At 51.1% G+C, this 15,736-nt stretch overlaps 1 protein-coding gene across 4 annotated transcripts in view; it reads left to right on the forward strand.

Annotated features, from left to right (window-relative positions):
* The window catches only part of TMEM260 (transmembrane protein 260), a 135,551-nt gene that overhangs the window by 47,639 nt on the left and 72,176 nt on the right, over positions 1-15,736 (forward strand). For 3 of the 4 annotated variants that reach the window (XM_077323991.1, XM_077323989.1, XM_077323992.1), the window contains 9 exons: positions 1,328-1,408; positions 2,815-2,932; positions 3,678-3,850; positions 6,153-6,324; positions 7,638-7,786; positions 9,087-9,263; positions 10,884-10,937; positions 12,199-12,289; positions 14,147-15,211. In XM_077323991.1, coding sequence (XP_077180106.1) covers positions 1,328-1,408; positions 2,815-2,932; positions 3,678-3,850; positions 6,153-6,324; positions 7,638-7,786; positions 9,087-9,263; positions 10,884-10,937; positions 12,199-12,289; positions 14,147-14,428 — 1,297 coding nt within the window. In that variant the 3' untranslated portion in view covers positions 14,429-15,211. Of the gene's footprint in view, positions 1-1,327; positions 1,409-2,814; positions 2,933-3,677; positions 3,851-6,152; positions 6,325-7,637; positions 7,787-9,086; positions 9,264-10,883; positions 10,938-12,198; positions 12,290-14,146; positions 15,212-15,736 lie in introns of those variants that run through there. The other variant, XM_077323990.1, reaches the window with a different exon arrangement.

The raw sequence follows: 15,736 nt of genomic DNA on the forward strand, positions 1-15,736 counted from the left end.
GCCAGGCAATTTATTCACCTTGCTCCAGGCTGTTCAGGCTCGTGCAAAGGACGGTACGATTACAAATGGGGGGAAGAAAAGGGACATCGGGGTTTGGCACATCGTTACAACTGGGAACGCAGCTTGGCAGGATCGACACGTCGTTGGGTATTGCAGCATCCCAGTGATTCATTGCAGTAATGTCAGAACGCGACATCCAGTGACGTGCAAATCTGTCCCTAGCTTCCTCAGTGACCATCAAGTGAAGACTTCAATGCGTTGGATCCCCATTTTTGCTCAGCTGGAAACAGCAGAAAGCAATGTCAAGGAACAAAGGCTTTCATGGCCTGAGCCAGGGGGCTGGTGGGGGTTTTCCGGGCGGTGTGGCCGGGGTCCGGTCGCTCTTGTTCCTGATGTTTATGTTGTGGGGAGAGGAAGAGAAGGTGATTGTGAGCCACTTTGAAAGACATGAGACCTGCTGTGAGACCTTGGGGCCAGGGCCAGTTCTCTCAGAGCTCACTCAGCCCCACCCACCTCACAGGGGGGGGTCTGTTGTGAGGAGAGGAAGGGAAGGTGATTGTGAGCCACTTTGAAAGACATGAGGCCTGCTGGGTGACCTTGAGGCCAGGGCCAGTTCTCTCAGAGCTCACTCAGCCCCACCCACCTCACAGGGGGGTCTGTTGTGAGGAGAGGAAGGGAAGGTGATTGTGAGCCACTTTGAAAGACATGAGGCCTGCTGGGTGACCTTGGGCCAGGGCCAGTTCTCTCAGAGCTCACTCAGCCCCACCCACCTCACAGGGGGGTCTGTTGTGAGGAGAGGAAGGGAAGGTGATTGCGAGCCACTTTGGAACACATGAGAACCTGCTGGGTGACCTTGGGCCAGGGCCAGTTCTCTCAGAGCTCATTCAGCCCCACCCACTTCGCAGGTTGTCTGTTCTGGGGAGAGGAAGGGAAGGTGATTGCGAGCCACTTTGGAACACCTGAGAACCTGCTGGGTGACCTTGGGCCAGGGCCAGTTCTCTCAGAGCTCACTCAGCCCCACCCACTTCGCAGGTTGTCTGTTCTGGGGAGAGGAAGGGAAGGTGATTGTGAGCCACTTTGAAACACATGAGGCCTGCTGGTGACCTTGGGCCAGGCCCAGTTCTCGCAGAGCTCCCTGAGCCACAACCTGCCTCACAGATTGTCTGTTCGGAGAGGAAAGGAAGGCATTCGCAAGCCGCTTTGGCACTCCTCGGGTTGCACAAAAAAACAGCTCTTCTTTTGTCTGCTGGAGTTCTGTTGCCTACAGCATCGGCCGACGTTTACGCCTTCGCTCACAGTCTTTTCTGGCATTCTGGTGTTTCCACAGTTTCCAAGCGACGCAGATGGCGGAGCTTTCCCTCGCTGTCCCATCCCTTGCGATCGCGGCTTCCCTGTGCTCCGTAGCCAGGTAGAGGGATCTCTTTTTGTTACTAGAAGCCTTCTCCCCTTCTGAGTCGCTCAAGCCAGGCCGGTGTAACTTAAGGACGGTATTGCTTTAGAGCCGGGTTGGCCGAAGTGTGGCTCTCCAGGTGTCCTCGGACTACAGTTCCCAGCAGCCCCTGCCATTCAAAACACAGTGTTTGCTGGGAAGTCCCTTCTGACTTACCCGCGGTCCTAGGGACGAGTGTCTTCCAAAACGTCCTCAGAGTCTTATTCCGGTCTTGCAAACTGAGGGGTGTGGGTTCCTTGGTGGAGTCGGTCCAGTTCATGGTGGGTTTCTCAGCTTGGTGTAATGCGGGGGTAGTCAAACTGCGGCCCTCCAGATGTCAATGGACTACAATTCCCATGAGCCCCTGCCAGCATTCGCTGGGAATTGTAGTCCATTGACATCTGGAGGGCCGCAGTTTGACTACCCCTGGTGGTGACCTCTAACCTGGAGAAAAGGGTTCAATTCCCCCCTCCTCTTCCTCCTCCTCCTTTTCCTCCTCCTCCTTCTCATGCAGCCCCCTGCCAGGGGGTCCCGATCCCATAGGGCAGTGGTCCCCAACCTTTCTGAGGCTGGGGACCGGCAGGGCAACTGCCCCGCCCGCGCATCGCGCCTGGGCCATCATGCGCGCATGTGCCATGCACAGCCGAAATCATGCACGCGCAAAAGTGCCACGCATGCGCAATTTCGGCCGTGCATGGCACATGTCCGCATGCGCGGCCTGGCTGCACATGCGCAGTGCGCGGCGCGGCCCTGATTCCCTCTCTCCGCCCTCCCGCAGTAAGAAGCTTCCCGGGCCGCAAGCTTGTGGCCTGGAAAGTTTTTTACTGCGGAGGGGGGGTGGGGAGAGGGAGCCGCAGCCCGGCGCCCTGGCCTTCGCAGCCCAGCACCGGGCTACGGCCCGCAGGTTGGGGACCACTGCCATAGGGTCTGTGCAGCAGGACTCCTCCAGGCTTATAGTCGAGGCCTGTACAGACAAATGAGTCAACCAACGTGAAAGGGCCTCCCCTGCCATTTAGTAGACATCTCCCACCGGCCTCCTTAGAAGAGGCACAGCGATGATATCACCATCGGGTTGCGTATTTTAATTGTTCTAAAGGACTTAGATTTTGAACTGTTGTTATTATTGCATGTTGTGAACCACCCCAAGACGGCAGTCCCATAGGGGCATCTAATGAGGATCAATCAACCAGTAAACCAGGGGCAGAACTTTCTTAGCTCCCCTGCTCTGACAGGACTGAGCAGGTTTGGCCCTTGACAGTCTGGCGGGTGGTGACTGAAGATGTTTCTGTGTCGTAAGTGGAGAAGGCTTTGTGGTTTGAAGGCTCTGTGATTTTTCCAATGTCTGTATGTTTCTGATTGATTGATTCCCTCCCTTCCTCTTCTAGGCTGGAGGTGAAGAGGCCGCCTCTGGTGCATCTGTTTACTCTGATGTTCTTCTCCTACTCCTTCTTCTTTGCTTGGAGAGCAAACTTGGACATTTCCAAACCTCTTTTTATGGGCGTGGTAAGTTTGCTCTGTTTTTTTTTTTTTCAATAGCTGTCTCACTGTATTCAGGAAGAAGAGTTGAGTCTGGAGTCTGGAGGGACGGACCAGAACCAACGGGATGAAATTAATGCAAAAGAAAGTCTGTTTAAACATCCGGAAGAAGTTCCTGACAGTGAGAGCAGTTCCTCAGTGGAACAGGCTTCCTCAGGAGGTGGTGGGTTAGCATGATCAATCTGAAAGCAAACGAAGTGCCCATTATGCATTTCCCTTCTGGCAGCCGTTTTTTAATTTGCCCTACCCAAGAAAGCAGCCTTTTTATGGTAGCAGAAACAACCTCTCTCAAAATTCAAGATGGATCCCCATTTTGGAGTCCCTCCTTTCCTCCCCTCTTAAGAGCCTCTTGTGGCGCAGAGTGGTAAGGCAGCTGTCTGAAAGCTTTGCCCATGAGGCTGGGAGTTCGATCCCAGCAGCCAGCTCAAGGTTGACTCAGCCTTCCATCCTTCCGAGGTCGGTAAAATGAGTACCCAGCTTGCTGGGGGGTAAAGGGTAATGACTGGGGAAGGCACTGGCAAACCACCCTGTATTGAGTCTGCCATGAAAACGCTGGAGGGCGTCACCCCAAGGGTCAGACATGACTCGGTGCTTGCACAGGGGATACCTTTACCCTTCCTCCCCGGCTATATGAATGGAACAACAGCTAGGAAGATTGGGGTGAATTGTTCCTCATTGGGGTAGCGACTCTTGTCCACATGATTTTCCACAGGTCGAGCGGTTCTGGATGCAGAGTAACGCCGTCCTTGCTGTTCTAGCTGGCCTGGGTTTCTCCTCCCTCTTTTCTCTGGGCAAGGCTCTCATTGGGAACAACCAAATTTTACATTGCCTGGAATGGATAGTCGCTGTTGTTCTCGTTACGGGACAGATCTACTCCAATTACAGGTAACAGACCGCCAATTATTCATTAAGGACCTGACTGGTGGGTGGGAATTATTGGCCTAAGGGAGCCAGCATTGTGTAACCATCAGCCATCTAAGATTCTGATGGGATGTTAGCTTTTTAACAGTTTTCATGTATTTAGGGGGGGTTTACTGGTTTATTTCTAATGCCGTGCGCCGTCCCAAGAGGATGGGCTCAAGAGGGCGGCTTATAAATCTAAATAATAAATAAAACTCGGGAGGTGAAGAGTTCTCCATCTTTGGAGATTTTTGAACAGAGGCTGATTGTGTGAAGGTTCAAGGGGGTGGCAGGTGACAGTGGATGAGCGAGAGGGTTGGGAGTGTCCTGCACAGTGCAGGGGGTTGGACTAGATGACCCACGAGGTCCCTTCCAACTCTATGATTCTAAATATCCTGTGCTGAGTCATTGCTTATTGATTCTCCATAAGAGGGAGGATGTAGGAGGAGACCCCAAACTGATAGGGGAAGCCCATGTGATGTTCTGATGGACAGTGTCTGCTAATGATACCTTCCAGTGGGCAGCCGTGTTGGTTTGAAGCAGCAGAACAAATTTTGAGTCTGGGGGCACTATCACGAACCGTGGGCTAGTTCGCTTGACCAAAAGGGACCCCCTTGTACAGACGTGCTCCAGACACATGGGGTTCTATGAGTTCAGTCTTTATTGAAGAGATCCATGGGGTGGAACAGGACAGAGCAAGGCAAGCACAGGAGATATTGACAGAGGCAAGCATAGGTCGCCCCCGTAGTGGTATATATAGGGGGGCAGTTTAGGCAGGAAGAGGGGTTCATATGGGAAAGACTATTGATCTAAAAAGGCAGGAATGACTGGAGACTTCTGGTCTGCCCTGCCTGTTGTTCCTGGCAGTAAATTTCCAGCACCGACCAGACAAGAACATGGATAGATAAGAGAGAGTTCTCACAACAGGGGAGAGAAGGCCTCTCTGAACCATAAAACCTGGCGAAGGAGGCAAGGGAGGGTTCAGAAAAAAGTCAGGAATTCCGTCTCCCATTCACAACAGGAGGATGTATATGACAGGCAATTTAAGACCAATAAAGTTTCATTCAAGGTGTGAGCTTCTGTGGTCAGGTACACAAGGCTGGTGGGAATCCCGTTCCCCCCTGGCAGCCATCCCCCCTGCCCTGTAAACGGCTGCTGTGGCCTGTCCAAGCCTTGGCAGGTGTTTGCGAGGCAGGGAACTCCTATCCGCCCCACCCCCAGCCAGCCCCACCAACCTCTCCTGGCGCAGTCAGGGGCAGATTGGCGGAGATTTCACCAGGCTGCCCCTCGCCGGGTTCGTTGGGGGCCGATTCGGCCTCTGTTTCCAGTCCACGGGACAATCAGATCACTGTGTGCGTCCTGATTGGCCTGTGGACTGGAAACAGAGGCCGGACAGGCTCAACCCAGCAGGCCTCTGCTCAGATATTAAAAGCAGCTAAGAGGTATAGATAGGTATTTATATACCGCCCCTCTCGAGAACCATCTTGGGGTGGTTTACACGATTTAAAACAGAACAAAACTCAAGAAAGCAAGATGAATTAATTACAATACAACAAGTTAAAATTATACAATTCGACAAACTGCAATTGGTTGCTCTCACACCAGCCTTAACTGATGATGATTTGACCGCAGTTGATGTTAAAATGGGAGGAATCAAGGGGTGGTGGGGGCAGGAGGCAGGCCTGAATTTTGATTTCTGTTGTTGTTGTTTGAATTATCGTTGGCTGGCCTCAACCACAGGCCTGGTGGAAGAGCTCCGTCTTGCAGGCCCTGCAGAACTCAGAGTTCTGACAGGGCCCTGACCTCTCCTGGGAGCTCATTCCACCAGGCAGGAGCCAAATTCCTTGGGGCCAGATTGGCATTGCCTGATCAAAGAGCCCTCTGGGGAACATATTCAGGAAGGGGTGAGCAGTAAACTAGGGGGTCAGCAGTAAATTCCGCAGCATGATCATTCAAGAACCAAAACTGAACCGAACAAAACCCCCACAATCAATCCCAACTTATATACAAAAGCCCCACAATAGATCTTCCCATCAGGGCACACTATTGGTCAGTTTTGCTTTAAACCGACTAGATCCAGCAGGTGGGATCTAGCCGTACGTGGGTAAGTTGCAGTTTAGGCTTACAATCCTGCGTCAGCCCTCGAGCTTGGCCCTTGGCAGAATTGCAGGCAGAACAAAAACTTTCAACGATACCACGTTATTCTTGTTTTCCACTAAATATTCCACTAAACCATGCTGGCTCTCCAGTAACTTGGTGGCCCATTATCGTATCTGTTTTTGCCCAGCATCTGTGACCAAAGCCGCAATGACGTCGTGGACCAATTTGCGAGGAATGTTTTATCCTCCATGCCTCCGGACGCCGTCATCCTTTTGAGAGGGGACTTGCCGGGGAATTCTCTCCGTTACCTTCATTACTGCGAGGGCGTGAGACCGGACGTCACCTTGGTTGATCAAGAGGTAGGCGGGACACAAGCTGGCGGGACAGAGCAGCTAATAGGTTTGAGACCAGGAAAGCTGGGCTGGGTAAACCGGAGGGTTCTAACGGGAGAGATGAAGGGAGTGTATCTTGATGCCAAATTGTAGGATAGTGCAGCCTTACTTTGCCTCAGGGCATGCGGTTAAAAGAGAGAAGGGTTACCGCAGGGTTGTGTGGAACCCTGGGGTTTCTTGATGGCCCTGGAAGGGTTTCCCAAATGGGCGAGAATTAATTCATTTTTTATGTATTTTAAAAATGTGTTAAACATTTTTGGGGTTATATGATCATATATGGTCATGTTGACCTGTTCCCCCCCTCCCAAAATGGCCAGGAATGGGCCTGGAAGGGGTGAGAAGGGGAGGGACACTGGGTGGATGTGTCCACAATTATGCTGCCCAACTATACTCTTTATGATGGCACCACTTCTGGGGTTTCTTGAAGCCTGAAGAAAGCTTTGGGGGTGGGGGGAGGTCTCAACGGTTAAAAATTTGAGATAGGCTGGATTACTCTGCTCCGGTTCAGCGTCCCTTGGAGTACCGTGTTCACTTTTAGGCACCCCAGTTGAAGCGGAATGTAGCCAAACTGGAGCGTGTCCAGAGGAGGACAACCAAGATGGTGAGGGGTTTGGAGACCAAGACGTAGGAGGCAAGGTTGGGGGAGCTTGGTCTGTTTAGCTTGGAGAGGAGATGACTGAGAGGGTGGTGGTGGTGGTGGGCAGTGATGATCTGTATTCTCGGTGCTTGGGTGTCAAGAGCGGGAGGGCTTCTGAAGTTCTGGACCCACTGGTGGACCTCCTGATGGTTTTGGTCACTGTGTGACACAGAGTGTTGGGTGGGATGGACTATAGACCTGATCCAACATGGATTCTCTTATGTTCTTATAAAGGGATCGGAGAAACATGGAGCAGAGGTCCATCAGTGGATATTAGCTACAAGATCTAGATGGAACCATTGGTCTGGTCCAACATGGCTTCTCTTAGGTTCTTATGTCTGGGGCTGTGAAACTCTGTACTCTTGGTGCTCGGGGATCAAGAGTGGGGGAGGGCTTCTGGACTTCTGGACCCTCTTGTGGACCTCCTGATGGCACCTGGGTTTTCGCCACTGTGTGACACAGGAGTGTTGGACTGGATGGCCACTGGCCTGACCCAACATGATTTCTCTTAATTTCCTATGAGGTAAGCCACCTTGGGGAGGAAAGCAGAGTTGAAACCAAGTGAATAAGATAAGAAACAAAATGAGTTTAAGCTTAGGGCACGTGAAGTGTTTTTAATTGTCGTCTGTCTTCTCGGTTCCAGATGATGACTTACCCCTGGTACTTGCCAAAGTTAGCTAAACATCTCCCCGGGGTGGTCTTCCCTGGGCATCGATGGAATCCTGTGGAGGGCCTGCTCCCCGATGGGTCCATCACCTTTAATCTGCATCATTTTCTCAAAGTAAATAAACAGTAAGCATTCTGTTTCATGTAGTAGCTTTCCTAAAGCCTGGTCAGCTTGTTCCCCAGTCAGGTTTCTCAGCCCCTGGTCTGAATGAGCAGCTTCCCTTGGGGGCTTCTCTGTCATCCTTTTTTGGGAGAACTCATTTAGGATTAGATCAGTACGACATTGATGGGCAGGCAGATGTGAATTTCCTGAATTCTTCAGGGAGTTGGACTAGATGACCCTGGACCAACTCTATGACGTAGTAGTTGGCCTAATAGTTCAGGTTGCCTCTGCTCAAATGCCAACAATGTCATCAACTTTGCCAGAGGATCGCATGTCACTGTGTTCTCTCAACCCCATCTGTCTCACAGGACAATAGGTGGGACTAAAGGATGTGCCAGCCCTTGGCTAGCAACCCCTGGGAGCATTGGGCTATCGGGACTGCAGAAATCGATGTTGTATGACTCTCTAGGAATGTCCTCTATTTCTGTGGTTTAGACCATAGAGCTCTGCAAAATTCCTGGAGTTCCTCCTTCTCCAACTGGCTTGCTTGTTTGTCCAGCAGCCAGCCAATCGCCTTCTGTCCCCCACCCCTGACCACCTCCTCCCCCTTCCACTTCCCTCCGAGGCTCGGAGGCTGCAGATCCCTGCTGGGTGAGAGCTGCCCCTGCCGGTGAATTCCCCAACAGCTGCCTGCAGCCTTTCCAGGTCCTGGGGGGAGGGGGAGGCCATCTGCAGAGTTCTTCCAACCCATCCCCCCCCCCCAATCTAGCGCCTGATGTATTCCTGAATGCAACGAGCTTTGCCCCTAGTCTTAAATATTTATTTGTTGTCTTTCTGTCTTGTGGAACTCAAGGTGGTTTACAGTATAAGTAAAATATATATTTTTAAAAAATCATAAAAACGCAATGAAAATCACCAATTTAAAAAGTCCAGTTAGGATTGCCAATATTATAAATTAAATGGGTCCAATGCAATCCTAAATAAGGGTGTCTTCAACTGGCTACTAAAGAGCGACAGTGAAGGGGCCAGGTACATCTCCTTGGGGAACATGTCCCATAATTGCGGGGCCATCACCAAAAAGGCCCTTCCTCATACGCCTGCATCTCCCTGGGTCCTAATTCAGCACTTTTCCTGCTCTACCATCCTGTCTCTCTAGCTTGCCTTTGTGGGGTTTTCAGTGAGGATGTGGTGGCTTTTTAATGCCGTTTTCATGCTGTCTTTATTGCACGATGTGATTTTATTGGGAAATTTGGATTCATGCAGAGAAGGGCTCGTGCTTCAATGTCATCGTGCTCTCCTTTTTTCCTTGTTTGTTTGCAACAGCAAGGAAACCTTTGTCTGCATAGGGCTTCACGAAGGTGACCCCACCTGGAAGAAGGACTATTCCCTTTGGCCCTGGGGCTCCTGTGATAAGCTGGTGCCTGCTAAAACGGCCTTCGACCCTGTGGAGTGGGCCGGCCGTACCCGAAATCTCTACAACTGGAGTGAGGAGTACGGGAGGTGAGAGGCGAAGAACAACTTGGAAAAGCTTGCAAACTTTGGCCGATAACAGTTTAGAAGGATGGATATCTTATGGGAGGAAAAATAGTTTACCTTTCTTAGATGCAGGGTACATAGTTATTCTTCCCAACCATGTTCTTCACGATCGCGCCACTCCTGGGGTTTCTCAAAGCCTGAAGAATGTTTTGGGCGGTTCTCAACGATGAAAAAGTCAAGAAAGGCTGCTATAGACCATGAAAAGAGCAAACAAGAGGCAAAGGTTTGCTTACAGAAGTCAGTTTGGCCTGAATTTTCATAGCAGCCGAGACTATTGACCAAGGGGTTGATATCAGAAAGCAAGAGGATGTGTTGTCACTTGGAGGAGGGCAGGATGCTGTTTCCGTTGGCTGCAGAGGAGACGACACGCAGTAATGGGTTTAAACTTCAAGTACAACGATATAGGCTAGATATCAGGAAAAGGTTTTTCACAGTCAGAGTAGTTGAGCAGTGGAATAGGCTGCCTAAGGAGGTGGTGAGCTCCCCCTCACTGGCAGTCTTCAAGCAAAGGTTGGATACACACTTTTCTTGGATGCTTTAGGATGCTTAGGGCTGATCCTGCGTTGAGCAGGGTGTTGGACTAGAGGGTCTGTATGGCCCCTTCCAACTCCATGATTCTGTGATTCTATGAAGAGGGGATGTGATAACCATTTTCAAATACTTGAGGGGCTGTCCTGTAGAAGATGGAGCACAGTTGTTTTCTGTTGCCCCAGAGGGTCGGACCAGAACCAATGGGTTGAAATGAATTCAAAAGCATTTTCGGCTAAACATCCGGAAGAAGTTCCTCACAGTTAGAGCGGTTCCTCAGTAGAATAGGTTTCCTCGGGAGGTGGTGGGTTCTCCTCCTATAAGTTTTTAAGCAGAGGCTAGATAGTTATCTGACAGAAATGCTGTTTTTATGAACTTAGGCAGATGGTGAGTGGGTGGGCAGGAAGGGATGTGCCAGCGTTTGTCTCTTGTGGCCTTTTCTTGCATCCCCAGGGAATTGCTAATTGCTGCTGTGGGATGGTAGGTGGGGTCACTGTGGGTGGGCAGGTAGTTGTGAGTTCCTGCATTGTGCAGGGAGTTGACTAGATGACCCTGGAGGTCCCTTCCAACTCTATGATTCTATGATTCTAACTTCCATCTCAACCTCCGGAAGAAGTTCCTGACAGAGTGGTTTCTCAGTGGAACAGGCTTCCTCGGGAGGTGGTGAGCTCTCCATTTTTGGAGATTTTCCAACAGAGGCTGGAGAGCCATCTGACAGAGAGCCTGATTCTGTGAAGGCTCAAAGGGGTGGCAGGTGACAGTGGATGACCAATTGGGATGTGAGTGTCCTACATAGTGCAGGGGGTTGGTCTAGATGACCCAGGAGGTCCCTTCCAACTCTCTGATTCTTTGATTCTAAGAAAACCAATTTGTCCAAGCCAGATATAAATCATGGCCCATTTGGAAAACTGTCCACCAATTTGGTCATTTTTACACTCACCTCCACTGAATTAAACTCCAGCTACCTTCCCCTAAAGCAGATAACTGGGGACAGAATACTGGAGTGTCCTTTTAGGTCTGACCCAGAATGTCATCTCTTCCGTTCTTTCTTTTAAGGTTTGATTCGATGACCTGGGAAGCTGTAGCAAATGAAGAGATGTGGCAAGCCAGGTGAGAGTCAATGCCCACCCCCCTGGCCTCACGCACATAGCTGGAGTCCAGCACGGGAGGGAAGGGGGCACGGGTGCAAATTCCGCTATGCAAACACGTTTTGCTGGGCTACAGTGGAAAGGCAAACGATCATGGTAACCTTGTTAAACATAAGCAGACCGGCAGGCGGGGTGCTCTGCTGACTTAGAGGGTTCATATCCCCTTCAGACTGTGACGCCGTCTTTCTCAGCGTAACCTACCTCTGAGGGTTGTTGTGGGAATAAAATGGTAGAAGGGCCCTGAGCTCCTTGAAAGAGAGGCAGGACGAAAATATGGATCTCTATCACTCTCAGTTTGGACAGCGCTGGATTCAGTGAAACCTGTAGTGAAAATGGGTCATAGAGTGGGAGGGAGAAGCTTATCGGCTGGACCGTCCTGCTCTGCAGGAGGCTTCCCACTCCCCGCACCCCCACCTGTGCCTTGGCACGGGGGGTTCAGTGCATCGGCTATAGAGGAGGCTGCTGGCTGCTTTCTCCACGGCCTCCCACTGTGGCTCGTGCAGAGCAGGGCAGGCTAGCTGGCAAGCTGTGCCTCCCACACCAAGGCACAGGCAGGGGTGCAGAGAACACAGGGCTCGGTTCTGCAGGAACACCCCCCCTCCCCGCCCTGCTGGATCTGCCTCGGAGTGGGTGGACCAGCTTGCCAGCTGGGCCGCCCCACAGCATAGGAGCTTTTTGGTGCTTGTCATGGGGCCGCCTGCATTAGCCTCTGCAGAGCGGGGCAGTTGGGAAGCAGGATGTGGAACGCAGTAGAGCACATCTAGATGGTCACCCTGAGCGTCCTGGCATACCTCCTGCCAGCCCTTCCTGTTCAGGTGATGTGGGAGGAGGGTGGGGAAGAGCCTCTAATTGGTCCTCAGTGAGGGAGGGATGTCCCACCGGGGGCCAATACATCATTAGTTATCACCCAATGCTTTTTATTAAGTATGATGATACCTTTGTCGAGAAATGCATTCAAAATCCCTCCAGAGCCAGGTTTATTCAGAGGGTAGCCGTGTTCGTCTTCAGTCGGTGAGTTAGGTCCACCAAGATGTCATTTGCCTCTCGAAAGCTTCATTCCCCCCCCCACCCCCAGATTGTGTTGGTCTCTTAGGTGCTACGGGTTCCAAATCCAGCCGGTCTACTGTAGGCCAACCGGGCTACTCCTCTGAATAAAGTTCTCCTTTGTGGGACTGCAATTTGCATTTCAGGAATTGTCCAAGCAAAATATTTCTCCTTCCCAGGATGAAAACTGCCTTCTTCCTGTTCGGACTTGCTGAAACGCCTTCTGTGACCCGGGATGTCAAAGCACAATTGTATACTCTGGCATACGCCGTAAGTGATCTTGTGGTCTGGATCCAACTGGGTTGACAGCTTGGCTTTCCCACCAAGACAGAAGGCGGATCAGACAGCGGAAGTCAAGGCTCTCAGTAGAGTGGGATGTCCAGGGGACCAAGCCCGGGGGGGGGGGGGGACTGAGGGACTTGAGGATGTGCAGCCTGGAGAAGAGGAGATGGAGAGGGGACAGGGTGGCTCTCTTGAAGGATTTGAAAGAGAGGGCCGGGAATGGTTCTTGTTGGGAACAGAGGACGGGACCTGCAGTACATGTAGAATGGTAACAGCTATATATAGGGGGAAATCATAGAGTAATTCGGCAGTGGAATAAGCTGCCTAAGGAGGCAGGGAGCTCCCCCTCACTGGCCGTCTTCAAGCAGCAGCTGGACAGATCCTTCTCCTGGATGCTGGATGCTGATCCTGCACTGAGCAGGGGGTGGGACTAGATGGCCTGCATGGCCCCTTCCCACTCTAGGATTCTAGTTCAGCAGTGGAAGGGGCTGCCTAAGGAGGTGGGGAGCTCCCCCTCACTGGCGGTCTTCAAGCAGCGGCTGGACAGATCCTTCTCCTGGATGCTGGAGGCTGATCCTGCACTGAGCAGGGGGTGGGACGATGGCCTCTATGGATCCTTACCACTCTAGGATTCTATGATTGTATCCGAGAGGGCTAGAATTACAGCAGTCTTAGAAGAAGAGCTGTTTTTTTATACCCCACTTTGCCTTACTCGACAGAGTCTCAAAGCAGCTTACAAACACCTTTCCCTTCCTCTCACCACCTGTGAAGTAGGTGGGGTTGAGAGAGCCTTGAGAAAACTGTTCTGTGAGATCAGTGCTGAGAGAACTGTGACTAGTCGAAGATCCCCCAGCCGGCTGACCGTGGATGAGTGGGGAATAAATTAGTTTGACCCCTCTGAACTTGGAGGTTCCCCCCCAGCCCACCCCATCTAGTACCCATTGACTGACTTTGTCATTGAATTCCACATTCGAATCACTCTGTGAAAAATAGCATTTTCTTTTGTCCACCCTGTACCTACTGCCCATCAGCTTCACCGGACGCCTAGTTTGGGAGGACGTTTGGGGTCATAAGGTCAAAATAAGCAGGAAGCGACTTGATGGCGCTTAAATGCACAGAAACCCCCATGCCAGCCTTTCCCTTTCTTCGTGGTCTTTTGTGTCTCCTGGTGCGGTGGAGGGAAGGACAGACCAACTGATGCCGTGTACGTTCTGATGCCTGTCTGATGTAGTTTGAGAAATATTTTCAACACTTAGGGCTTCAACCTTTTGGTGATTTCAGACCAACTATGCAGCTTCTAGAGCCTCTTGTGGCGCAGAGTGGTAAGGCAGCTGTCTGAAAGCTTTGCCCATGAGGCTGGGAGTTCGATCCCAGCAGCTGGCTCAAGATTGACTCAGCCTTCCACCCTTCCGAGGTCGGTAAAATGAGTACCCAGCTTGCTGGGGGGTAAACAGTGATGACTGGGGAAGGCACTGGCAAACCACCCCGTATTGAGCCTGCCATGAAAACGCTGGAGGGCGTCACCCCACGGGTCAGACATGACCCAGTGCTTGCACAGGGGATACCATCACCTTTACCTTTATGCAGCTTCTGGTCTCCTCCTGCCCTTACTCTTGTTTTCAGGCTCTTCTCCCTCCTCATTTGTTCTCATTTTCCCGATCTCTTAGATTTGTCTTCCAGTACCCCCTTCCCCTCCCCTCCTATATACCCCTTTCCTCCCGGAATTTTGAACAGCATACAGTTATTTTGTGCATCAAGCGTTGAGTTTCCCCCCTGTTTCATTTTCGTTGTCCGTAAATGCTTCCGTAAACGGCTCCCAAACGGAATCTTTCTCGATCGTTGTAGCTGTACAAGGAAATCGTGAGCGCGCACGAAACGCACCCGGCGAACTGGCATAAAAATTACGCCATCGTGTGTGAGAGAATGTTGCGCCTCCACCCGGAAGGGAAGGAGGACCCGGAAGAACTGCTGTCGGACACCATCAAGCACTTCCGTCTTTATGTGGAGAAGGCGGCCGACGATCCCCAGCGAGACAGCATTTTGGAAGCCGTAAAGCACCTGAAGAAAGAACTTCGGGACCTGAGGAAAAAGAAGAGAGGAACCAAGAGGCAGCACGGACCAAACTGACTTTGTGACCGACCATACGTCGAGATTCGGGAGGGTTGACAGGGTTTCGGCCAGACAGGAGCTGCTCTTGGACGAACCTTTGGAGTTGAGAATGCCAAAATTATATTTTGATGATCTACTAGTCGGACCTCAAGAGTTAGGATGGACGAGTAAACTATGGTGTCCTTTTTTAAATAGGGCTGATCCTGCGTTGAGCAGGGGGTTGGACTAGATGGCCTGTAGGACCCCTTCCAACTCTATGATTCTATGATTCTAGTTCAGCAGTGGAATAGGCTGCCTAAGGAGGTGGTGAGCTCCCCCTCACTGGCAGTCTTCAAGCAGAGGTTGGATACACACTTTTCTCGGATGCTTTAGGATGCTTAGGGCTGATCCTGCGTTGAGCAGGGGGTTGGACTAGATGGCCTGTATGGCCCCTTCCAACTCTATGATTCTATGATACACTCACAGGGAGACATGTTCAGTAAGGCTAATAGTCAAACCTCCTGCAGAAAATTCAACTGCTGAAATTCGCCCTTGATAGTCAAGTGCCGGAAAATTCCGTCCAACCAGTACTGTGAAGATTTAGTGTGCTGTAGTGTTTAGAACAGCCGCCATTCCCCGTGGGGGCCATGTGGGACCCTGGCACATTTGAAGGGGGCCACAAAATGAAAAATGCGAGAAGGGGAGCCCAAATCTTTTATGAGGGTCCTGGTAACTGAATTGATGAAATATCCTTTTTTGTCACGTATGATGCCATTAAATGCTAGAAAACTCATCCTTCGTCAAGGGGGAGAAAAACTCATGTTATCGGTTCCTTCGTGTGTGCATTCAAGGGGACAAATGTTCTAGGTCAAATGTTCTAGGTCAAATGTTCTAGAAATCCGTCTCGGATATATAGAAGACAAGGTACATAAAGTATAAGTTCACTCATAGCTTAGGCCTTTCTTAGCCTTGGTCACTGCATGCTGCAGGGGGCCAAGACACCTGAGAAGACCTCCTAAAAGGGCTATGGACAAAACAGAGGTTGGGAACGGCAGGTTTAGAGCGTCAGGTGAGTGCCTGAAAGATCCCTGATCGAATCCCTACTCCACCATGAAGTGTGCCGGTGACTTAGGGTCAGTCATTTTTACACTACCCTTTTGGGGGAGGGAAGTCCCTTTTGCTCAGTGGGGGAGAATGGATAAGTGGACAAATTGTCAGTGCAGTCAGGCCAAAAAATACCTTTGACTTGTTCAGATGTTCTGTATTACAAGCTGACACTGGTCCTTCAAGTGGTCCACATAATGGGGGTGGGCAGTAGGATCTTAGGGGGCCAGCAGGAGACTGAGT

This window comes from Paroedura picta, chromosome 2, assembly GCF_049243985.1.
Source record: "Paroedura picta isolate Pp20150507F chromosome 2, Ppicta_v3.0, whole genome shotgun sequence".
In the NCBI taxonomy this organism is placed as follows: domain Eukaryota; kingdom Metazoa; phylum Chordata; class Lepidosauria; order Squamata; family Gekkonidae; genus Paroedura; species Paroedura picta.